Genomic DNA, 25,400 nt, shown 5'->3' on the forward strand with positions numbered 1-25,400 from the left:
TATCAGGGCTGAGGTTTTATCTCTTTCTCTCAATCAGCTGGTGAATCATCGTGGATTCCAGGGCTTTCGCGTACCGAGAGATTGCCCAACTATTATGCATTTGGGGTACGCAGATGATGTGCTGATTTTTTCTAGTGCTTCTGCGGCTTCCCTCAGGCTAGTGATGAAGGCACTGGAGACATATGAGGCGGTTTCTGGGTAGTTGATTAACAAACAGAAAAGTTGCTTTTTGGTTCATCCTAATTTGGGTAGGTTGAGAAAGATGAAGATCTAGTAGGTAACAGGGTTCACCTTTAGGCCTTTTCCCATCAAATATTTAGGGTGCCCTCTCTTTTACGGGAGGCGGAAAAGAGAGTATTTTGCTGGCCTCTGCCAGGCGGTGGTGAGTAGGGTGGAGTCCTGGAGCAGCCGTCTTTTGTCTGTTGGGGGAAGGATTGTGCTGTTGAAGCACGTCCTTTCCGCGTTGCCGGTGTACTTGCTAATGGCTGCATTCCCTCCGAAGTCAGTCTTCAAAGAGCTTGAAGACAGGTTTTCCAATTTTCTCTGGGGCGAATCCAGGGGGGTCGTAAGATGCATTGGATTAGGGGTTCCAGCGCATGGAGGATATCCATGGTGCGTTTTCTATCAAGTTATGGTGGAACTTCCGAGCACACTCGTCTCTTTGGGCGGACTTCATGCACACCAAATATTGTACGGAGGTGTATCCTAACCTGGTGTATCGAGAGGGAGGATCGCAGACTTTGCGAAGAATGATGTCGGTGCATCAGCTCGGAGCAACACATTGGATGGATTGGGCGTTCGGGTAACTCCAACTTTTGGTTTGATAATTGGTTAGGGAATGGAGCACTGGCATCCAGACTTGACAGTGTGTCGGATCATCTGGTTGCTGATTTTGTTCAGGATGGTTCTTGGAATTTTCAGCTTATAAGACAATGGGTGCCGACGGGGATTGTTGGCGAGGTGGCCCAGGTTGCTCCGCAGTTGGTCAACCTTCCTGATTTGATGGTATGGAGACCATCACAATCTGGTCGATTCACTCTATGGACTGCGTTTGAGCTGGTCCGTCGGCAGGCCAATTCATCCTTCATGTTTCAGAGAATATGGCATCCGGTTTTACCCTTGAAGATTTCTTTCTTCTTATTACGATTACTACGTGGGCGCATACCAGTGGACTTCTCTCTGTGGAAATTTGGGAATTAGGGGCCCTCCAGGTCTGGGTGTTGTCTGTCCCCAAGTGTGGAAACGGTAGACCATGTGTTTGCTGGGGGTGGTATGGCGTCACAGGTGTGGCGCTTTTTCGGGGATGCTGTCGGTATTTCTTGGAAGGGCGCGTCATTCCACATGTGTATGGCAGCCTGGTGGTATGGGAAGAGGGGCAATCGGTACCTAACGTTTGTCCATCATGTGCTTCCACTGCTGGTTTGTTGGCATCTGTGGAAATTCAGGAATGCCAGGAAATATTAAGGGGTCTAGATTGGGTTGGATAGGGTGTGCACCTTGGTCTTCACCGATCTTCTTGAGTTGTTTGCCCTTTTCTGGCCAAGACGTAGGTTTTCTTCCGCAACTTGGGTAACCTTTTATACGGAGATTTCCGGGTGGGCGCCACGTTTTATCTACAAGCCGGTAAGATGGGTTCAGCCTCTCTTTGGTGGTCCCAAACTCAATACTGATGGGTGTTCCAAGGGCAATCCGGGTAGGAGTGGGGGTGGAGGGGTTCTTCGGGATGGCGGCGGCAGGCTTCGCCTGGCATTCTCTTGCCATTTTGGTCAGGCAACCAGTCTGCAGGCCGAAACGAGAGCACTTCTTGTGGGAGTACAGCTATGCGCTCAAAGGGGGTTTAACACCTTTGAGGTGGAAATCGATTCGCTCATGCTGGTCAACATTTTGCTCGGAAAGACATGCTGCCCATGGAGTATTTACAACGAGATGCAACAGCTGTTTGCCTTGAAGGATCGGTTTCTTTGGATAAGCCATTGCTTCCGCCAAGCGAATCAGGTTGCTGATGCTTGATCTAATATAGGGTGCTATCATCAGGGGGAGGTGGTTTACATTTCCCCATCAGATTTAGCTTCGATAGCTAGGGGTGCCATGGGGCTAGATAGGTTAGGGATTCCTTCCCTTCGGCGATTCCCTCAGGATCAGGAAGTCGGTCCTTTGTGACTTCCTCATTTGTTTTCCCAGCCTTCGTGGTAATAAAGTGACAAGGAGCATTTAAAAAAAAATTAAATCAAAAAAAAAAACAAGGCGCAAAATGTCATTGTGACAAACACAAAAAGTCAAAGCGCTTGTTTTCAATTTTAATACCAAACTCCAACTTTGACTACTCTAAGGTAAGTACTATTGTTAAGTATTCCATTTCTTTAGAAATCCTTCTATTATATTTTCCAATCTTTAGTTATTCTTTAATTAAGCAATTATTTTTAACCATTGGTTATTCTTCCTAATATTGAACTTTAATGCGATATGATATAAGTAATTTTTTAAATGTTATCTTACTTTAATATCAGTGTTTCAAAAAAAAATCCTACTTTAATATCAAAACAAACTTAATATCCATGAATTTTAAGATAATTTTTGCAAAAAGTAATTCCAGCCATAAGTTTCCATATAGTGAGTGATAATAATAAAGTAACATTTTCATCATACAACACTCGCGTTAATTAAGAATAGAATCGTACTGAGTTTTATTTTAATTATTTTGTTTTAGACTTGTCCTAGCACTAAAACACTAGTTATTATATTTTAAATTTGGAATTATAATTTGTGATACTTTCTTTGTTTCACTCTTTTGTATTTCTACACTCTCTATTGTTCGCCCGCGAAAGCAAAATTTCTAGCTCCGCCTATGGTATTGAGGGAAGTTCATTTTCGCAGCAGATCAAAAGTGTGAAATTTTGTAGAAAAGTAGAACTTGAAGGAACGACGTTATGTCAAATAAGCTTATAACACCATTGCATTTGCATCTACATACCCACTGGTATGTACAAGTTACATTAAATAAAGTCTAGCAAAAGCAATGGGCAGCACATCCGTCTAGAACTGAAAGATACTTTTAAACCCTCAAAAGGAAAAATGGACAGACCAACAGCATATCCCTGACATCGAAAACTACTTCACCTGCTCACAATGTTGGTATAGTCAGCAAGCTAATTTCCCAGATTATTTAAGAAAAAAGGTAAAACATATGATTCAACAATTATTGTTTTATTCTAGAAATCAACAATTGTATCTGAAAATGTTAAAGGACAACGACCAATACCTAATCAGACATTGAGTGATTTTCAAGGCATTAAAACATTTCACCAAGTTCTAAATAAATAGCAATAGTTTCTGTACTCAAACGTCAACTTGCGTTATCAGTTAGTAAAGATGGCGGCTGCAGGCTTCTTGGTGACTCTTGCCATATTTTTGGTTTCATCATCATCATTTTCGTATGCTTTCGATGACGATCCTTTACAGGATTTCTGCGTTGCTGTGCCCGATGCATCAGCAGGTGGTAAGTCATTTCCAAACAACAATTCTGAACATGTTTTATTTGGTGGGATTTTCACCTGAGAAGTTTTCTGGTCTGACATTGTAAAGTCAGCAAAATGTTCAGGTTGAGGAAAAACTGTATTTTAGGATCTGATGGCTTAACAATTCGGATTGAATCATTTCAGGTTACCCCGTTCTGGGCCATCAAATTCAGTAGTCAGTTTCTTTTTCTCCTTTTACAGCAAAATGTCATGTTCTATGACCGTCCATCTTTGTTCCAAGGCTTTGGCAAGAGTAAGCTTGACTGCATCTGCTTCCTACATAAGTTGGCATTCCATCATCCTCTCTTTCATAGCCCATTTCCTGATCAGTTTGCCATCCTCACTCCATGCTGTTATACCGTAGACTGAGCTGTTGCTCATTTTGTCTCTTCTAGCCACGACTCGTATTCTTATGCAGTTGCGACTCGTATTTTGTCTCCCCTGCCTGTGGTCTTTGCTGTGGTATGATTGTTTCTTCTGTGCTCCTGTTCCTGGTTTTCTCCTGTACTTTATCCCATTCCATCCACTCATTGCAAGCCTTGTTGATGATGTCCCATGCTTTCTTTTTCTCTGGCATTGAATATTTTATCATTCCTTGCCTTCCAAATTTGCCAAAGCACGTTGACTGTTTCCGCAAGATGGTCCCATCCTTGTTTTCTTTGGACTGCTTCAGTGACCGCTGTCCACCAATTTCTGAAGTTCCCAGTTAGGTCTTGGATACCATCCTTCTGGGCTTAGAAATCTACTTGGCTTACAAATACATGGTATTCTGGCCCAATTTTTTTGGGGTAACCGCGACTCCATGCGACTGTAATGACCGTCCTTCACGAGAGGAGAAAAAGTTGCCCGATTTGATGCATATAATTTATATACATGTTTCTAATGGCACCAGTTAAGTACACAATTCGAATTCTAAATTTTGATTGTGAAAAATGCTCTAAAAGTCTTTCCTTGGCCATTGAATCAACTGGAGTGGGTATTTCACACACACGCACATATATATATATATATATTTATGTATAATGTGCGCGCACTGGAATTAACTTTTTAGGTTCTGACAGTTTAGTGATTCTTTTATACTAACAACTTTGGATGTATACCATATATAGATTATTTGAATTTCAAATTTGATTTAATGCTATGTGACCTGATCTAAACATGCTTAGTGTAAAAAAAATTTTACATTGATAGTGTATAAAAATATTATATATATATATATATATATATATATGCAAAGTATTAACACTTTGAACCATACAGCAAGCATCAAATTTGGCATAACCCAACCATGTTAGCAATTTTTATTGTTTAACAAAAACAAGTAACATGCTAGTTCGTCTTTTTGTTTCCATTTTTGCTTAGTGGCATATTCCGTTTTGTTCCCTATTTTCATGGTTATGTGTCTAATTGGAATTGTGTGAAGCGAATTTAAGCTAAATCTCACATCAATTATTTATCTTGATTCTTATGCAGCTTTTGTGAATGGAAAGATCTGCAAGAACCCAAAACAGGTAACGACTGACGATTTCCTCGCTACGGGCTTCAACACTCCTGCGAGTACCAACAATTCCTTAGGATTTGGAGTAAAGGTGGCTGATGTTAATCTAATACCCGGCCTTAACACTCTTGGTCTCACTGTACTTCGCGTTGACTTTGAGCCAGATGGTGTCGTACCTCCTCACATGCATCCTCGTGCTACTGAGGTCATTGTGGTGTTGGAGGGTACAATCTATGCTGGTTTTGTCACCTCCAATCCAACTGATAACACAAAAAATAAGTTGTTCGCTAAGATTTTGAAACCTGGAGATGTCTTTGTCTTCCCAATTGGCCTAGTTCATTTTCAAAGAAATGTGGGGGAAACAAAGGGTATGGGAATTGTGGCCTTTAATAGCCAAAATCCCGGTCTCATCACAACTGGAAACGCAGTTTTTGGGACGGACCCGCGCATTGCTCCTGAAGTTCTCACTAAATCATTTCAGGTAGACAAGAAAGTAATTGAGTACCTCCAGTCGAAGTTCTAATGGAACCATTTTATGTTGCCGTATCTGGCCAACTCTTTGCTTTTTTCCTCCCTATTTAAATTTAGATTGATGTTGAATGTTGGATGTCTATTTTGCAAAGTTTGCTTCAGCAAACTTTTTTCTGGATTATTTTTATTTTGGTGTTTTCTTTGACTAGACAAATCAGTGTAACAATTAGAGTGTACAATAATGTGTATTTTAACACATTTTTATGAAAAAAATGTGTATTTTTACACATTTTATTTTCACTCAGTCTTAGCGGTGACTTAGTGTGTCGTTTACAGCAAGTTTAGGAGTTTAAAATAGAGAAGAAAAGAAGAGAAAGCTTAAGTTATGAAAAAAAAAAGAAAAGAACAGAAACCAAAAAGCAAAAAAAAAAAACATTTAGTTTAACGTTGTTTGGGAGGTTAGAAAAGAAATGAAATTATATTGGATATATATGTCAAACAAAATTTGTTTAACAGACATTTAGGGATAAAAGTGGCATTTTAAAAAAATTTATAAAGCTTGCTTCAATTTTCTCTCATTTTCTGCCCATATTTAGGCGGTAAAGTTTTTTTTTTTTTAATTATAACTATCAGAGTGATACATCTAAATCTTCCTATTTTCTTTCTTGTCCGTTGTTCCATAATTCCCAAACTAAGCATTAGGCTTGATGAGAACTTACGCACACAGTGGGGCTACACGCCTATTTTCAACTCGGTCCAAATTCACAATTACTACACAATATGTATTTTGATATCATGTTTTATCAAAAAAAAATTTTATGTGAATTATAAAATGTAAATCAAACTCATTATTATATGCATAATAAACATATTTATATAACTAATTATTTAGGGCTAATGATGTCCAAACTCAGTTCACATTTACTCCTAAACATTGGCCAACCAAATAATACATAAGGGTCAACCATAAATTTGTTGAGCCATTTAACAAATTGAACAAGTTTGGCATATGATACCATTTAACAAATTGAACACAAAATCAAACTAAGGCCTTGTTTGATAATTCAATTCAATATTTAAACTTAATGGATTTGGATCATAACATATTCAGACCGTTTGATAATAAAAAATTGAACATTTGAATTAATTAAGTGGCAATAAATTTTGTAGGCAAAACTTGCTCTCAAAATAAAGTGATAAGCTATTCACTTATCACTGAATGTGATATGTACTCAAATATATTAGATTTAATACTTAATAATTCAATAATTTAATGCATTTAGGCTTTAGATTTTATATTTCAAACTTTAATTTTTAAATTTCAATTTTATCAAACGCACCCTACGTGAGAAATCAAAACTAAAGGTAAATTTTCAGAAACCTAATGAGCATAAGAGATGAGAGCAGGAAGAGTCGTTTGGTTTAAAGTCTACATCCGTTAGCCAAGGTCTTCATCCCCTTATGATTTTGGGAATCAATTGATAGATCATTGAGTAATTGTTTTTTCCTCTCTATAGCGTAAGAACTCCACCGTAAAGTGAGTTTTCTTTCTTCTGCAATACTTAAATTTCAAACAACTTTTCATGAATGATGCGGAACATCGAGCCCCGACTTTGGAATCTGATAGGACAGCCCAATAAAGGTGCCCAAGAAGTTATTTCGGGATTCTCAATTTGAATAGTCATCTTAATTTTATTTTTGAGTACTTTTCTTAATTGTAATTATTTGTTCTTGGGGGCAGTTGTATCAATGAGGAACGTGTGAAGAAAGGCTGAAGAAAGGAAGTTCGCAATTGCACCAAGAAAGAACCAGTGACTAGTCCATAGAAGATCCTGTGTCGGATCATCCACTAATCGAGACATTAGACAACGGGGCTTGCAAGTTCCATTTCCGACTGTTTCATCACTAGGTTTAAAAGCAACACATTAACGGATGTGATGAAGCTACACATCTAACTTTAAAAGAGACTCCAAAACTATGTTGTTTTTGGGAATAAAAACAAGAAAAATGTTGTAAAAACAAGGGACACCATCTTCTTAAAATCCCTTTCATTAAACATATTAATAGCCCCCAAGTTTTTGAGAAATAATCAGCCAAAAATTGAAGTTCGAAATTCGTAAGAAATCTCTCTTCTTCTCCTTCCCTCTCTCCATTGCAATATGTCAGAATGGAATTAGAAATAATTGGGAGCAAGTTGTGAGAAGATTTATCTTATTGAATCTGTTTCAACCAAGGCCATGGAAGCTCCAAATGTTTCAAAAACTAGGGGCCAAAAGTTCAAGTTTACATTTTCGAAAATATGCTTCTTCTTTTTCTTCTTCCCTCTCCTCGTCAAAGTGTGTAAGGGTGGAAAAAAATTAACAAAAGAAAAACTTGAGAGCAAGTTGTGAGTAAAATTCTAATCGTTGAGCTAAATTTAAACAAGTTGATCGAGACCTAAATTGGATAAAGATTAATTTTCAACCAACTTCAAAAGTCAGATCTAGAAAGTCCAACAATAGATCCCATTGTTCAAGTTAAAGCATTGACACATAGCCATTATGCTCCATATCTACACCCCTAAATATTAAGTTATTGATTCAAAATAGTGTAAATTGGCTATAAGGAGTGAAGGTGTAGTCCCATTCATTTCAAATTGGATTTTCAATGTAATATTATGATCCCAGTACTAAAAAATATTATTCTTCATCGATGTGTCGTTCTAAAATGTCAAATGCACATTGTAGTGGGACCCATCCCCACGTCAGTTCAGACATGAGGAGCTGGCAGGTCAGATAGGCCAGCTTGGGCAGATGGGATTACAGTTTGCGCGGGGCTGCCGCCTCCCAGTTGGATAGGTCCGATGGGCCGCGACACCTGAACTTGTCGGAGCCAGCAGATGGAGCCCTAGGAGGAATCCCACTCTACTAGGACTCATAGTCCCATAAGGAAACTACCACCAAGAACTCTATAAATACAACACATTGGGACCAGACAAGGTACGCCATTCACAATACTCTATACTGTTACTCAAATAAAAAACTCTTGCTGACTTGATCGTCGGAGTGGCGCCGGGAAACCAGCCCTACCGTTCACCTCTCTCTGCAGGCAGTTGGCACGTCTCTCTCTCTCACGCCAGCTCGTTCCTACCCAGTTCACCTAGCACAATGCGGCACAATTCGAATCTTGTTTTTGGCGGTGGCATCAATTGGTGCCATCTGTGGGAAACACGTTACTCTTCTATTGCGAAAACATGCCGAGAACTAGGTCTCAGAGGAACGCGGATGGACCCAAGGGAAGCGAGCAAAGTGACCCCCAGGATCCCCGTCAAGATCCCATTCCGGGGAACGAGAGGACTGGGCTATCGCGGATCCAGCCCGAACAGCTGATGCAAACAGTGGAGAAAAATCTGCCTACCTTCAAAGCAATTATGAACTACCTCAAAGGCTAGACAGGAGGCCACCATGACCAGGAGCCCAAGATACGGAGGCTGGTGGAACCAAACTGTCAACGTCTAGAACGAGAAGCCCCAAATCCTGCCAGAAGCGGGCAAGGAAGGAGCTCACGCATGAACAGATCGAAGTTCCGGAGCCTTCCCATAAGAACTCCCGAACTGAGCACCCGCAGCCCTTCCAAGGATTTCCAGTGAGGAAGCACTCCCCAAGGGGAGAGGAGTACTGGGTGCAAGACGAACTGGACCTATTGCTGGATTCAGAGGCGGATAAATTTACCGCCTCTCCTTTTATACCTGACATTGAGAACTACCTGCTGCCCGCAAAGTTCAAGATACCCTCCATGAAATCCTACGATGCGACCACGGACCCAGAAGATCATCTGTTCGCATTCTTGACGCAAATGCACCTGCAGACAGCCGTTGATGTGATCAGGTGCAAGACCTTTCCCATGTTTCTAGAGGGAAAGACGCGTCAGTGGTTCTAGGGACTACCCCCAAGTCCATTTGGTCCTTCAGCCAACGCGCGCGACTATTTGCAACCCAGTTCGTTTCATCGTGAGCCTTCTCCAAGAGCACTGCTCACCTGATGACCATTCAGCAAAAGCCTGAGGAATCACTGCGTAAGTACATGGTGCGATTCAACAACAAGTCCCTCCAGGTTCGTGATCGAGACGATAAGGTTGTCATGGTGGTTTCATCAATGGGTTTCGTAAGCAGAAACTATACACCGAATTTGTCGAGAAACCTCCCAAGTCAGTTCGGGAGATGTTGGACCGAGCTAATGAAAAGGCTAATGCAAAAGAGGCCAATCTGCTGAAGAGTGTGCAGAAAAGACTGAGCAACGATAGGCGTAGAAAGAGCACCGATCATGGGGATGCCCGACCTGATCAGGCACGAAAGAATGCCTTCGACCGCCTGTCTAGGAATCGGCCCTTTGAGAGAGAAAGGAGCTGGACTTCCCTCACAGCGCCCCGGGCACAGGTCCTCGAGCTAATGGAATAGGAAGGTCTATCTCGACCTCCCCGACAATTAGCTAGTGATAAGAGCAGATGAGACCAAGCTTTGTATTGTGCTTACCATCGCGATGTGGGGCACGACACGGAGGATTGTCATCACCTCAAGAAAGATATCAAAAAATTGATCAAACGGGGACATCTCGGACAGTTCATACGTGACGGACGAGTAGACCAGAGGCAAGGGGGTTCAAGCGAGAATGCGCGAACTACTCGCGCGACTGACCTCGGGGTCCCTGTGACAGAACTCCCAAACAGGAAGTGCAGAACTTGGTCGGGGTGATCAATAACATTGCTGGAGGACCCGTCAGATGAGATAGTCATGCAGTTCGGCGGAATAACCACCCCCTTTCCAATGGAGAGAGCTCGAACAAACGATTGAAGATATACGAGGAGATCATTTATGGACCTAAGAATGCGGTACCACTTGCCTCCAATAATCACGAGGCCATCGTGATAGAAGTTATAACATGCAACTACAAAGTAAGGAAGGTGTACATAGACAATGGGAGCGCCATCGACGTGCTGTACTACAAGACCTTTAAAGAGCTGCAATTGGAGGACAAGTAGCTCATCCCAGTTCGAACTCCTTTGTTTGGCTTTGCAGGTCCACCAGTAAGACCTAAGGGAATGATAACTTTCATGGTCACAGTAGAGGTGTCACCAAAATGCCGAACTGTCCCAATGAACTTCGCAGTAGTGAAGGAGTCGTCATCATATAACATGATCCTGGGACTGTCTATCCTGAACGCGCTCCGAGCCGTCTGCTCAATTCTGCACCTTAGCATGAAGTTCCCCATGCCCGCGGGGGTAGCCGAGGTGTTAGGGGATCCAGAAGTAGTTAGGGCCTGCTACATTGCAACTCTCAAGGGTAAGGAGAAACTGGTGGCTCAAATAACCTATTTAGAGCCTTGGGAGCCTGCAGAGAAGAAGGAGAGACTGGAGACGGATTAGGGGCTACTCGAACTGCCCCGTCAGCCTGGAACGACCTGATCGCGTGTTCAAGACCGGCTCCTGCCTGAGTGAACTGACCCGGAGGGCACTAGAATCCCTTCTAGAGGAATATGCAGAGATCTTCGCATGAAGTGCGGATGACATGCACAAGATTCCGTCCGAACTGGCAATTCACAAGCTGCACATAGACCCCAGTATTCGACCTATGAAGCAAAAGAAGAAGAACTTCGCAACCGAACGAAACGCGGTCGTGAAGGACGAGATAGGCAAGCTGTTAGAGGCTAAGATCGTGAAGGAGGTCTACTATCCGACCTGGTTAGCCAACCCTGTGCTGGTTAAAAAGGACGATAAGGTTTGGAGAATATGCATGAATTTCACCGACCTGAACAAAGTTTACCCAAAGGATTGCTACCCTCTTCCCCGAATCAACCTACTTGTGGACTCAATAACGGGATACGAGATCTTCTGTTTCTTGGATTCCTTCAAAGGATACCACCAGATAGCTATGGATGAGGAAAATCAGGAGAAAACCTTGTTCATCATCGAATACGGAACCTTTTGCCATGTCACCATTCTCGTTCGGACTGAAGAACGCAGACGCGACATACCAAAGGTTGGGGAACAAGCTGTTCAAAGACCAGATAGGTCGAAACATGGAGGTCTACATGGATGACATGCTGATGAAAAACCGAACTCAAGAACAGTTCATCACAGACCTTAGAGAGATTTTCGACGTCCTTTGGAGCTTATGAATGTGATTGAACCCCAAGAAATGCATTTTCGGGGTTAGGTCGGGCAAATTCCTAGAATACATGATATCTAAAGACGGAGTAAGAGCTAACCCCGACAAAGTGAAGGCCATCGTGGACATGGCTCCTCCCCGAAACATAAAGGAAGTACAACGACTAGCTGGTAGGATGGCAGCCTTGAACAGGCTCCTATCGAAGTCAGCAGTTCAGGGTTCCCCGTTCTTCAAGACCCTAAGAAGAGGTTTCCAGTTCGAATGGACCTCTGAGTGCCAAAAAATATTCGACGAATTAAAGGCCCACATTGCCCAGTTGCCGGCCTTAACCTCCCTCGCACAGGGCGAAACCCTGTTCATCTACCTAACTATGGGGGAAGAGGCAGTCAACACGGTGTTAGTTTAGGAGGAAGGCAAAGTCCAGAAACTCTTATACTATGTTAGCCAAGCTCTGCAAGGGGCAGAGACGAGGTATTCTGCAGTTGAGCGGTATGTTCTGACGCTAGTTCACGCGGTTCGGAAACTCAGGTCATACTTTCAAACTCACCCCATCGTAATGGTGACCGACCAGCGCCTGAAACAGATCCTATCCAAACCCGACGTATCAGGAAGGATGGTGAAGTGGGTTGTGGAGCTACCTGAGTTTGACCTCGGTTACCAGCCTTGGATGGCTATCAAGGCCCAGGCGCTGGTGGACTTCATAGCGGAAGGTGTCTCTTTCGGGTTGCAGGGGTCCGAGGCCGGAGAGGCTGCTGAGGCCGAACTGACCGGAGAAGCAGCTGAGGCCGAGCAGGCTAGAGAAGCAGTCAAGGCCAAACAGGCCGGAGAAGCTGCCAGGGTCAAGCAGGCCGAACAGGCCGGAGAAATAGCTGAGATCGAGCCGGCCAGAGAAGCAGTCAAAGCTAGAGATGTAGCTGAGGTCGAACAAGCCGGAGAGATTGCCGAGGCCAAACGAATAGAAGAAGTAGTTGAGGCCGAACAGGCCGGAGAAGTAGCCAAGGCCAAACAGGCCAAAGAGACTGTTGAGGCCAAACGGGCCAAAGAGGCTGCGAGGTGGACCGACCCAACCTGGACGCTGTATGTCGACGGCGCTTCAAGCAAGGAATGATGTGGAGCCGGACTCCTCCTAATCAGCCCTACGGGGGAAGAACTGGCTTACGCCCTGAGGTTCGACTTCAGAGTCTCCAATAACGAGTTCGAATATGAGGCTCTGATCGCGGGGATGGAGATGGCTCGAAAATTGGGGGCTGAATCGATAAAGGTCTACAACGACTCACAGCTGATAGTGAACCAAGTCTTGGAAAATTACGATGTCAAAGAAGAACCATTGAAGAAATACGCCGCCAAGGCGCATGAGCTGATGAGTCAGTTCAAGCAGTTCACGCTCAAACAGGTTCCAAGGAGCCGGAATAAAAGAGCTGACGCTCTGTCCAAACTAGTCTCCACTTCGTTTGGCACGCTGAACAAAGAAGTGTTAATGGAGGTCGTTAAAGGTCGGGCGTATGAGCAGTTAGACACTGCAGTCATTCAAGTGATGAGCTCATGGATGGATCCCATTGTGCAGTACTTAGCCAATGGAGAACTCCTCTCAAACAAGATAGAGGCTCGCAAAGTCCTCCTCAAATCGCAGAGGTATGTGCTCACGGACGGAGTACTCTATAGGAAATCCTACTTACGTCCCTGGCTGAAGTGTGTGACGTCGGAAGAAGGTGGTTACATCCTGCGCGAGTTGCATAATCTACGGGAATCACGTTGGCCCGAAGGTTCTGGCCAAGAAGGGAATACTATCCGGATATTATTGGCCAACCATCTTCCGAGACTCGGCCAAACTGGTGGCTCGGTGCAGGTCATGCCAGCTGCACGCACCAGTTCATCATGCCCCGACTAAGGAGATGGTCTCTCATCAGAGCCCGTGGCCGTTCTTCTAATGAGGAATCTATCTGTTGGGCCCATTTCCCCGAACTCCAGGAGGTTATGAGCATTTGGTGGTGGCAATTGACTACTTTACTAAGTAGGTAGAAGTCGAACCACTCAACACTATCAGTAGCAAGTCGGTCCAGAAGTTCCTCTGGAGGAACATAGTTTGTCAGTTCGGCATACCACAAGTCCTGGTTTCGGACAATGGCCGACAGTTCGTCGACAGTTCTTTTCATGATTGGTGCTCCTAACTCCGAATTCGGCAACACTTTACCTCGATGGGCCACCCTCAAGCTAATGCTCAGGTAGAAAACATCAACATAACTATCCTGCATGGTTTGAAGACTCGAATAGAGTACGCCCGAACTGGATGGATTGATGAACTGCCTACCATACTCTGGGCTTACCGAACTACGCCTCGAGCTGCCACCCAAGAAACTCTATTTTGTCTTGACCGATGGAGCAGAAGCAGTAATTCCGACAGAGATTGGCGTGCCCTCAAGCAGGGTGCAGAATTTCATAACCCAAGATAACGAGGATGAGATGCGGCTCAACTTGGGCCTACTCGAATAGTAGAGAGAAGAAGCAGCTATACTGATGGCTAAGTACAAGGGACAGGTCACGCGACACTACAATGCCAGGGTAAGGCACCTCTCTTTCAAACCAGGAGACCTGGTCCTACGAAAGAACGTCGTAAGTCGGGTCTTGGGTACAAGCAAGTTGGATCCAAACTGGCAAGGTCCCTATGTGGTGAAGGAAATAGATCGAGTAGGGTACTGCAAATTAGCCCATCTCAATGGGGAAGAAGTCCCACGTACTTGGCATAATTCCAATTTAAGGATCTTTCATTAAGGCTCACTTACCCAACCCATGCATGACCTGCGCTCTGAACAAAGTCAGAACCCAGTTATTTGGCGCAAGTTAGAAGTTAATTTGAGCACGTCAGGTCATTCATGGGTCTAGATTTTATTCGTGCAAATGTATTCGGTTAAGGTTGAATTATTTTGCATAAACTAGAAGTCAGTTCGCGCATAAATAAGATAATTCGCTATTCGCGCAAGTGTATTATGACGGTATGTCGAGAAAGGTGTTAATGGAAAATTTGGCTAAGTGATTAAGCAAAAGAGAGATTTCATTCCTTCAAAAGAAATTTACAAAGGGGGAGCAGAGCTCGTACAAAATGAACTGGTTCTATATAGTTCGGGGCACTATTGTAGATCCTACTCTAGTTCTCTCCCTCCTTCTCTTCCTGATCGGGCTCAGGGGTAGTCATCGGCAATGAAGGGTCAGCAACTAGGTCAGCCAGCTTGCGTCCCCCGTGAATAGCCTTCCACCAGCCTATCGACCTACTCCAGAGTATTGGGGTTATAGTTCTGGAATTTCCCCAGGTCGAACCTCGGCATATTCAGCCCTTGCACCTCCTTCAGGGCCTGGGTGTATCCATGTTGGAGCACAGGGGTGTTCAGGATAGCCAGGTCACCCATGAATTCTTCCGACCTAAAAAATGCCCGAACACCCTCCTGGCGCCCTTCCTCCCTGGCAGCGGCCGTCTGATCTGCAAGGTCGGTAGCCTTCAGTTGCTCGTCCTTCAGCTGGGAGGTCAGATCGGCGTTCTTCTTCACCTCCAGCTCAAAGTTTGAATGGACTTGCACAAACTGCTTCCTTAAGGCCTCCGCCTCTGCTACAACGGCCTCGAACTGACCTGCCAGCTTCTGATTAGCTACCAGTGTCTCACTTATCAGAGGAAGCAGGCTCTTATACCGCCTTGCCTGCTCGGGACCTATCACATTCATCTGGCAAATCTGATTTAATAACATAGGTCAGTTCAAGAATAAGTATGATGTACAACGTTGCTACAGGACAAAGAGGAAGGATACTAAACTGACCTAAGCTGCCCTCGCATAGTAGTGATCGAAGAGGTCGGTGGGGTTCACGGTCTTGATGAAGTTGTAGTCGCGAGGAAGGATGGCGCCGTACAGGAGCTCCCGAGCTACCTTCGGGTATTGAGCTCTGTTATTTATGGATAGTTTCAATTGGGGGCAGAAATGCATGGGGTAAGGATGTGTGATCGGCCTGGTCTGCGGGTCGAAGGGCGAGAAGCTCTTGTATTGCCAGATATGAGGGGGGGCCTCAGTTCGGGCCTGCTCCTCAGAGGTGTTAACGCCATAGTGCCTTGGTTGAGCAGGGTCAGGCGTCGACCCTCTTCCCGAACAGGAGACGAGGTTGTCTCAATCCTGGCCTTCTTCCTCTTCTTCTTTCTTGGCTCTATCGCTGGAGATGACTGAGCTGGAGTAGTTTGAACTGGTGGATGAGGAGCCAAGCTAGCCGGGACAGTCGAACGAGTTGGGGTAGGCATGCTCGAACTGCCTGTCCCCTCGAGAGATAAAAGCTGAGAAAACCTCTTCACTGCATAAAGACAAAGTTAAAACAATCAGTGTTCGCACAGGTAGTGGTCGTCAGTTCGAACAACAAAGAACTAGGGCGAAGAAATTACAAGTGGCCAGCTCATCCAGAGGGAGAGCTTTGCTTTCAGGAGAGGGCTCTGAGGCGTTAGCTCGGATCAGACCAGTAACCCAGAGTTGGACATTATTAAACTCTGTCACGTTCAACCTAATGTCCGAGTCGAGTAGAATCTCGAGCTCTGACACACGGAGAGGCGAAGGAAGTGGATCAGAGACCTTTCAAGTCGGAGGAGGAAGACCTATGTTCTTCACATAGAAGAACTGATGAGTTCAATCCCGAATAGAGGAGGGTGCACTCGCGAACAGTTCGCGGGTGGGAGTTTTCGCCTCGCTCCTACGAGAGAAGTAAAACCACCCAGGCACATGGCTGCTGACCTTCATCTAAAATACAGATCGAATTAAGTCGAGCAAATAGGGGATCTCGTGCACGTGGCACAAGATAAAAAAGCCAAGAATGGAACAAACAATGTTAGGAATGAGCTGGGTTATACGAATACCCCAGAAGGTGAGGATTTCGAAAAGGAAATGGGGGATAGGAAGACGGAGGCCAGCTATTAGCTGGTCCCTATATATTGCCACGAACCCAGGAGGAGGTCGGCTAGCGACCTCCCTAGGTCAGACGGCCCTCGGTTCGAACTGAACAGGGATATCATACTTCTCTGCCAGTTTGTCGACATCTTTCTGTTCTAGGGCAGGGGAAATAGTGTCAACCTCACCGAAATCACCACCAGGTCCCCCCGAAGTTCCTGTTACGGTTAGACCTGGAGCTGCTTGGGCAACAGCTCTGATAGAAGGATCGACGGGTTGTTTGGGAAGATTCATTGTTCGAACAGGAGACAGAATGGGGAAATGTATGTACTCGGACTCGGATGAACTAGAAGAAGAAGCGATGGAAGAGAAAGTAGAAGAACTAATATCTACGATTATCGGGCGAGCTACTCTACGTCTAGGGGCCGAACTAGTAATGTCAGATCACTCAGAAGAAGAAGACATAAAAGAAAGGAAAGGGAACTTACTGGTGAAAAAGGGAGGTCGGATTCTAGGTGGGATCTAAAGGACGTGCCAACTGACCCTTGACTCTTAAAGCAGAATTGGCGAGCGGACTCTCGAGAGAAAAAAGGGAAGGAGCGAGCTAGCAAGAAAGGAAGCGAACTAATAAAACGAGGAAAGTAGAGTGAAAGTGACGCCTGGAGGGCCTTTTTATAGGCAACCATCAAGACGGGAAAACGAAGAGACGGGTATTTAATTTGAATTTAATACTGGAAACCGCCATTGTGAGGCGGGGTAATGGTTGAAGTGGTGATTACGTGAGCAAATGCGACGGTTACTTCGGCAAGGCAAGAATGTGGGCCCCAAACCGAACTGACACGCTGCCTCAGAATTTGGTCCAAACTCATGCGACTTTTCGATGACTCTAGACTCAAAGGGGGGCTAGTGTAGTGGGACCCATCCCCGCGTCAGTTCGGACATGAGGAGCTGGCAGGTCGGACAGGCCAACTCGGGCAGATGGGATTACAGTTCGCGCGGGGCCGCCTCCTCCCAGTTGAATGGGCCTGATGGGCCGCGATACCCGAACTTGTCAGAGCCAGCAGACGGAGCCCTTGGAGGAATCCCTCTCTACTAGGACTCATAGTCCCATAAGGAAACTACCACCAAGAACTCTATAAATACAACACATTGGGACCAGACAAGGTACGCCATCCACAGTGCTCTATACTGTTACTCTAATAAAAAACTCTTGCTGACTTGATCGTCAGAGTGGTGTCGGGGAACCAGCCCCGCCGTTCATCTCTCTCAGCAGGCAGCTCGTACGTCTCTCTCTCTCACGCCAGCTCGTTCCTACCCAGTTCGCCCAGCTCAACGCGGCACAATTCGGATCTTGTTTTCGACGGTCGCATCACACATTACGTTTTATTGAAAAGATACTTCAATTGTGTCATGTAACTCTAAATCGATGTATCATTCTAGATAGCAAAAGAATGAAACTATCTAACTTATAATACTAAGGTTACATGTCTATTGATTACATGATTAAATTCATAGGCTAGTATGAAATTATCATTTTATTGATGTAAAATTTTACTCTCATTTAAAGGTATTTTAGTTGTTTATTAGTGACGTAAGATTATCTCACTTAAAATTATTAGGAATATGCAATAAAGATTACTTGTCATTCTAAATGATTATGATAATGCATTTTCATCTATTTCAAAGTTACTCCACTTGTTCTAATATTCATACTCTAATATTATAAAGTTACACCCAAACAATATAAGTTGACTAACATAAGTGAAAAATATAAATATTGATTAACACCATTACATCCATAGGCTACTATAAAATTATTGTCTGGTTAATGTAAAGGTTTACTCTCGTTCGAAGATACTTTAATTGTTTTAATAGGGTTGTAAGACCATTTCATTTAAACATCAAATTAAGACTACATATCATTTTAAATGGTGATGATAATGGATTCTCATCTATTTTAATGTTACACTGCTCGTCTTGATAGTTATACCTTAATATTATAAAGTTGTGCAAGTTAACTAATATAGGTAAAAAAATAGTTATTGATTAACATGATTAAACTCATAGGCCACTACCAAACTATTGTCCTTTTCAAGTAAAATTATACTCTTGTTTAAAGGGACATTAATTATTTTATTAGAGATGAAAGCACATCTCATTTAAAGACGTTAGAAACATCCAATAAAGACTATCTATCATTCTAAATGGTCATGATAATATATCCTCATCTATTTTAAAGTTTTATCAAAGTTATATTGCTTGTCCTAATAGTTACACTCCAATATTATAAAGTTATACTGAAACAATGTAAGTTGACTAATATAGGTGAAGAAATAACTATTGATTAACATTATTAAATCTATGAGGCACTACGAAATTATCATCCTAATAATATAAATTTTATTCCCATTTAAAAGTATATTAACGTTAATCTTAGTTGCTAACTTTTGATGTTTACAAAACAAATGGATGTTACTAATATCTCCTCAAAGATCTTTTCAGCAATGAAGCAAATCAGGTTCAAAAATTAAGTACAATTGAAAGAGGCAAAGAGTGCTGAAAGCTATAGGATGCTCGTGAAGACTGGATCGGACGTCCGATAATTATTGCGCAACTTTGGACGCATAAAGAACTCCACCACCAGACATCCGAAAGAATTAAAACATTCCCTCTAACTCACTGACCTCGATCGGACGCAAAGCATCAGAGCACCAAACGTCTGATAAACTTTGCGGCACTTCGGACGCAAAGTTTTGGAAGCTCCGGACGTCCGGAAGAACTAAAGAAGATTTCTCAACTGCTTTCGGACGCAAGCATCAAAGACACCGGACGTCCGAAAGAATTAAGGAAGTTTTCTCAAGCTCACTGCCTGCTGTCGGACGCAAAAAACAGTTCTACCGGACGTCCGACACACCCAACGTGTGACGCCCCTATTTCTCCCTAGAGCGAACCCAAGGGTATTAGTAGAACGCCTGCCTAACTCTCGCCAGGATTCGATACGAATCCAATTCAAACTTAATAATAAACAACCAATAATAAAAGTAGATACAAAGAAAGGTCATTTTCTTAAAGAAATATTCAAATCTTACATCACAAGTTTTCAAAAGTATACATCAAATCTCCCAATAGTTGCAACCATCATAAGTCGACTAATCAATTACATTCAAAATTCTACTCAAAAGGTAATCAAGTCGGCTTTTCCAAAAAATCTTTTCATTCTGAGTTCCTGTTAAGAAAAACAAACTAATGGGGCGAGCGAACGCTCAGTGAGGCCAAGATAAGCATCCAAACACATAGTTCAAATAACCATAACACTTATATAGGAAATAAAGCTAGAAAGTTAAGAAAAATCACAATTAAAAATAAAACACAATCAATAAGGATACGGGAGCTCTCAGGAGCTAATTTTCACTTGCTTTGCCAAGGCTCAATCCAATACTTCCGCGTGATGACACTCCGTCAATCGGATAGATATTAAGTCCGTAGAACTCCACTTACTTCACAATTTCATTCACAGTTACACTCCCTGTTCCGGGCTCGCTCTTCAGCTATAAAAGACGATACTACTCGAATATGCCAAACGAGATCTCAAAAGATCAAACTTTATGATTTTCTCACGGTTCACCAACCTTCTCGACCAAGCTCATGTCGGCTCGAATCACAAGGTTAGCCAATAAGTTTGGGCGTCCCCTACGATTATAAGTATAAGTCGATAAGATTTACTACAATCGACATCGAGTCAACACAAGTATAATGTTCACTTCACACAATTCAATTATAAATTCACGTAAAAGAGAACGAGTGCGATAAAGTACATGCTCTTCTCGACAATTCCAAAATACTCAATTAACAAGGAACAATTCAAGCATTTAGCAACAATTCATGCACTTGACACTCACCAATTCAAAACAAGTGAGTAAATAAAGTCTTTAGTTGTCCGCTCTGAGATTCCCTTCAAAATCCTCTTGAGCACCTGAAGAAATAGTGATCAACCATCACTTACATATACTCACAACCACTTATCATTCAAGGAAGAAAGTACACTCGCTTAAAGTTTAAGACAATGTCTTAGAAGAGTTTCAATCCATTGAAAATCGAGATTTAAAAGTGAGAATTTAAAGTCACAAGGGAAACTTGTATCCTTCATGAAACGGACTATCAATATCGAAAGAAAGTGAAAAGTTCTTAAAAGCTCATTACCTACGAAATCGAAAATTTTCAGCCTTATGCGACAAAACTTGAAAAATTAGATCTTGAGTTTGGTACGTCCAAAAATGGAAAACTTTATACCATTGGAACTAGATTAAAAGTACTAAAAGTTCTTAGAAAACACATTTCCAAGATTTCAACCAGAAAGCATTCAAATTTTAGCTCAAATTTGCAGTTTCAAGAAGACAGGATAGAACCAGTCTCGATTTTTCAGCAATGTTTGGAAATTCGGCAAAATTCACAGAAAGTGAATCAGCCTCTAAAATTTATAACACCATAAGAGTTCCAAACCAAGTTTCAATCACAATAAGAGGAACTAAATTCAGAGTTTTGAACAACAAGATATAACAGTTGGAATTTGACTGGTTTTGGTAACCTGTTCAGAAGATTTTCCAGTTTCCAGCTTAAACACAGTTTTGAAATCAGACCATATCTAACTCTACACAAGTCCAAATTGAGAATGGTTTATGGCGTTAGAAACTAGGTTCAAAATGATACATTTCATCAGAAGGCATCGCTCTCAAAAATTGTTTCACAAGTGAGACAAAATAGAGCCGCAAGATACAGCTTCCCAGTTTCTCTCAGACAGACAGGCGTAACATGACAGTCTACTTTGCCGATTCGCTACGGTTTACTCAAAAGGAACTAGCAGGGGAATTTTATACCGTTGGAAAGCTCTTGATGTGTAGTTTCGAATTCCACAAACGGCACTCAATTTTGACTTTTTTACAAAGAGTTATGTGCAGACAAAAAACCACCGGTTGGCTACTCTGCTAGCAAATTTTCAGATTTTGAACTTTTCCAAAACTCAAGTTTTATATAACCATTTGAAATGATTTTTGAAAGACACTTTCTACACACATAATACAATATATATCAACCATTTTAGCATCCATATAATCAACAAAATTTCGAATTCAAGGCAGAATAGAAATTTCGGCCAACACCTCTCTTGGTTTTCTTCCAACTTTCACTCCACGATCAAACCATAATCAAGCTATAATTCACATAAACAACAACAATCAAGCAATATTCTCAAGTCAGCTACCTCAAGACCGCTAGCCTAGAATTTAAAGCAAGAAATAAAGTTTCTCAAGTCCACTAACCTAGAAATTTGCTTAGGGTTTCAAACCCATGAAAACTAACCATCAATCTTTGTATTAATGGAAAGATTAAAGGAGATGAATTGGTTAACCTTTAAACCCTAGATGAAGACCAGATTTTCCACCAAAATATCACCAAGATACTCCACAAGATGGCTTCTCTCTCCAAACTAGAGTGAAATCCAAGTGGTTTGTGAGTTGGATGAAGAAAAGCAAGCAAACTTAGAGCCAAAGAATGGAATTTCTTTCTTCCCTTTTCTTCCTTGGGGTTTCAGCCAAAAATGGAGAGAGAGAGAGGGTTTCTTGATTTTGAATTTTGTGGGAGAAATGTGTTGAGGAAGCTAACTTAAAGTTGTGCAAGAAAATCAACTCTTAATAGTGCGAAATAGTGATTCGTACTACCACTTTCTCTCTAGTTTGTTACACTTATACACTAATTCTCCAAGATAATTTCTCTAACACTGTAATTACTCACACAAACTAGTCTAATACTAAATTCTCAAATTTTTAATTAGTCGTATAGGCACGATTATCGAGAAACTTTCGACACGCATGCGATAAAGCGAAATTTAAGGGAAATGCATACAATAGTAGTATAATTAAATAACACTAGGGAAAATAATTATAAAAATGACTAAATTAAGAAATAAAACATGAGTCCTCACACAACGGTTAGTTGATTTTTCAGCTGCCTTCTATCCGTTGGAAGGATTAATGGGACACTTTTTGGTCTCATATAAATAGTGCATTGCCAACAACTTTAAAAGAACTTTTGCACATTGAGAATACGAAAAATCTAGAGTAATTTTATTGAGAAAATTCTCTTCTAAGAAAATTTGTACTCTTAGTTGTGTAAACTTCGTATAAGCTTTTCTTGTGTGAGAAAATTACTTCAATAATGTAGTTTTGTGAGGATTATCCGAGTGATAGTAAAACTTCCTAACTTGACCAAGTGTGGCTTGGGACAAGGAGGAAGTGATCCTTCCTTTGTATACAAAGATTGGTTGTAATTGATCAACTTGAAGAAACTTGTTCTATAAAGTAACATTCAAGTTCAAGAGGAGTTTGGAATTTGGTTTGCTATTCTTTCCCTATTACTTACTGTCTTGCAAATATAAATTGCTCATCTCTTCTACTCACAAGCAATCTTGCTTTCTTGTTAACTGTTTCATTGAGTGATCATCTAGAAAAGAGGGTAAATTTCATATTGAGCCAAAAAGTGTCTCATAACCTGATTGGTTTTTAAATTACCTAATTCACCCCCCTCTTAGGTTATTTTGGATCCTTACAATTGGTATCAGAGCTTGGTCTCCTAAAGATTAAGTTCAAATGGATTTGGAGTAAAATGACAACCAACAATGCCATATTTTTTGAAGGACAATCTGTCACTAGACCACCTATGTTTAATGGATCAAATTATGTGAGTTGGAAAGAAAGAATGATTATTTTCTTGCAATTATTGATATTGAATTGTGATTTATTGTTAATGAAGGTCCATGTGGTGCCTCTATAATTGATGAAATCACTCATAGAGCAGGACCAAAAATCAGAAATGAGTTGACTGGTGATGATAGAACCCACCTTACTTTGAATGCCAAGGTTATGAATGTGTTGTATAGCGCTTTAGATTCAAATGAGTCCATTAGGGTCAAAGGTTGTAGGTCTGCTAAACAAATTTGGGATAAGCTGAGAGAAATCCATGAAGGGAGTGAAAATATGCGAGAACAAAAGAAATCAATCTTAGTTACCAAGTATGAATCATTTGAGATGGAACCTCATGAAAATATTGAGAAGATGTATTGTAGATTCAATGACCTCATTAAGAACTTAGAGGTGCTGGAAAAGGAATATTGCTTAGGTGCGAAAAATTGAAAAATTTTGAATGCGCTATCCAAGGATTGGAAAAGTAAAGTGACTGCCATTGAAGAGACTAAAGATTTGAACTCTATGCCTATTGAATCTCTCATTAATTCTCTAACCTCTTATGAGCTGAAGGTTAAGACTAATGTGCAAGAGGAAGAGGATGCAAAAGTGAGAAGGAGCATTGCTTTAAAAACTTCTCAAGATGAAGATGACTCGGCTTCCTTGGATGGAGAAGATGTGGAAGTTGATGACAATGATCTTGCTCTCATCACAAGAAGTTTCAAAAGAATCCTCAACCAAAGGAGATTCAGAAAAGGATGACCTAGTAACTCATTTCCAAATCAGTTCAACAATGCAAGAAACAAAGGAAAACAAGAGGCCAATAAAAAGCAAGCTGATAAATGTTTTGAATGCGACCAACTTGGACACTACATGAGTGAGTGCCCAATGAAGAAGAAGAAAGAAGGAAAAGTTGAACGAAAACTTAAGTTCAACAACTTTCAAATCACATGGAATGACTGCAACTCGGATGGTGATGTTGAAGAGGAAGAAGAATCTGCTCAAATGGCATTCATGGCCATTGGTGATGATGAGGTAACTACTTGCAACTCTCAACCTGTCAGTGATGATGAATCTGATGATGATGATATTGAATCTTTTATTGAGAGATTGCATGATAGATTGAAAAAATCTTATGCTAGAAACAATGAACTAAAATAAAAAATTAATTTTTTGCTTCAAGATAATGCAAATCTTTTTCAACAAAACAAAAAGTTGAAAGCTGCAAATGATTACTTCAAAAAGAATGAGACTGGTTTACTTTTTTAGCCTAACACAAAAATAAAGCTTTGTGGTTTGTTCAAAAAGGAACAAGGTGACTTGAAAAGAAGAATGGATGGTCTAAATGAGTTGCTTCAACACAAGAAATAAAATTGTTTTCAAAGGAATGAATCAAAACCTCATTTTGGCACCCATGAGAAAAGGTTGAATTCTAGTGCAAACAAATTTACCATCTATAAGAGAAGGCAAGTCAGATTTGTTAAACCTGTTAATGCAAGTAATTCGCTGACTATGTGTAGTTTTTGTTGCCAAATTGGTCACATGAGAAGTAATTGCTATGTAAGGAAGAATATGAGAAATGACATGAAATTGTGACGCCCCCATTTCTCCCTAAGGCGAACCAAAGGGTATCCGCGGGACTCCTGCCTAGCTCGCGCCAGGGCTCAAGACAATTCCCATTCAAGCTTAATGAAATACCAGCCATCACGATGATATAAGTAAGAAAGGGAGGTCATTCCCATAAATAACATTAAAACTTACATCACGAGTTCCAAAATACGTCAAGTATCCAATCCTTACATCAAGTTCTCAAAGGTTACATCAAATCCCAACATATACAATAATCAAGAGTCTAACTCAGTACATTGAAAAACCCTAATACAAAAGTACATTCAAAAGGGATTTCTCCGAGGTTCACTCCAGATCCTTCCCTGTTAAGGAAAATAAATCTACAGGGTGAGCAAAAATGCTCGTGAGGCCAAGAACACACATGCAGTCGCGTTGTTCAAGTAACAATCCCAATTTAACAAGTAAAGCAATAATATTGCAATAAATAACAATTCGAGCAAGAAAAGTAAATAAAAACAATTCAAGGATATAGGAGCTCTCAGGAGCTATTTTTCACTTGCACGA

At 41.7% G+C, this 25,400-nt stretch overlaps 1 protein-coding gene across 2 annotated transcripts; it reads left to right on the forward strand.

The window, feature by feature from the left end:
* Positions 1-3,354: 3,354 nt before the first annotated feature.
* On the forward strand, positions 3,355-5,665 carry LOC113778315 (germin-like protein subfamily 1 member 7). Of its 2 annotated transcripts, none has more exons than XM_027323678.1 (2): positions 3,355-3,496; positions 4,989-5,665. In XM_027323678.1, exons 1-2 carry the CDS (start codon positions 3,370-3,372, stop codon positions 5,534-5,536), a joined length of 675 nt encoding a protein of 224 aa, XP_027179479.1. In that variant the 5' UTR covers positions 3,355-3,369; the 3' UTR covers positions 5,537-5,665. The 2 variants fall into 2 exon arrangements, with proteins under 2 accessions (XP_027179479.1, XP_027179480.1); XM_027323679.1 differs by having other exon boundaries at positions 3,355-3,493.
* Positions 5,666-25,400: the final 19,735 nt, after the last annotated feature.

Source organism: Coffea eugenioides, chromosome 7 (genome assembly GCF_003713205.1).
Source record: "Coffea eugenioides isolate CCC68of chromosome 7, Ceug_1.0, whole genome shotgun sequence".
Taxonomy (NCBI): Eukaryota; Viridiplantae; Streptophyta; class Magnoliopsida; order Gentianales; family Rubiaceae; genus Coffea; species Coffea eugenioides.

What these genes read in the sequence shown, in the direction of transcription:
- LOC113778315 (XM_027323678.1), top strand. Translation starts at nt 3,370, where the DNA reads ATGGCGGCTGCAGGCTTCTTGGTGACTCTTGCCATATTTTTGGTTTCA. An exon ending in GCCCGATGCATCAGCAGGTG is followed by an intron (nt 3,497 to 4,988) that starts GTAAGTCATTTC and finishes ATTCTTATGCAG; the next exon opens with CTTTTGTGAATGGAAAGATC.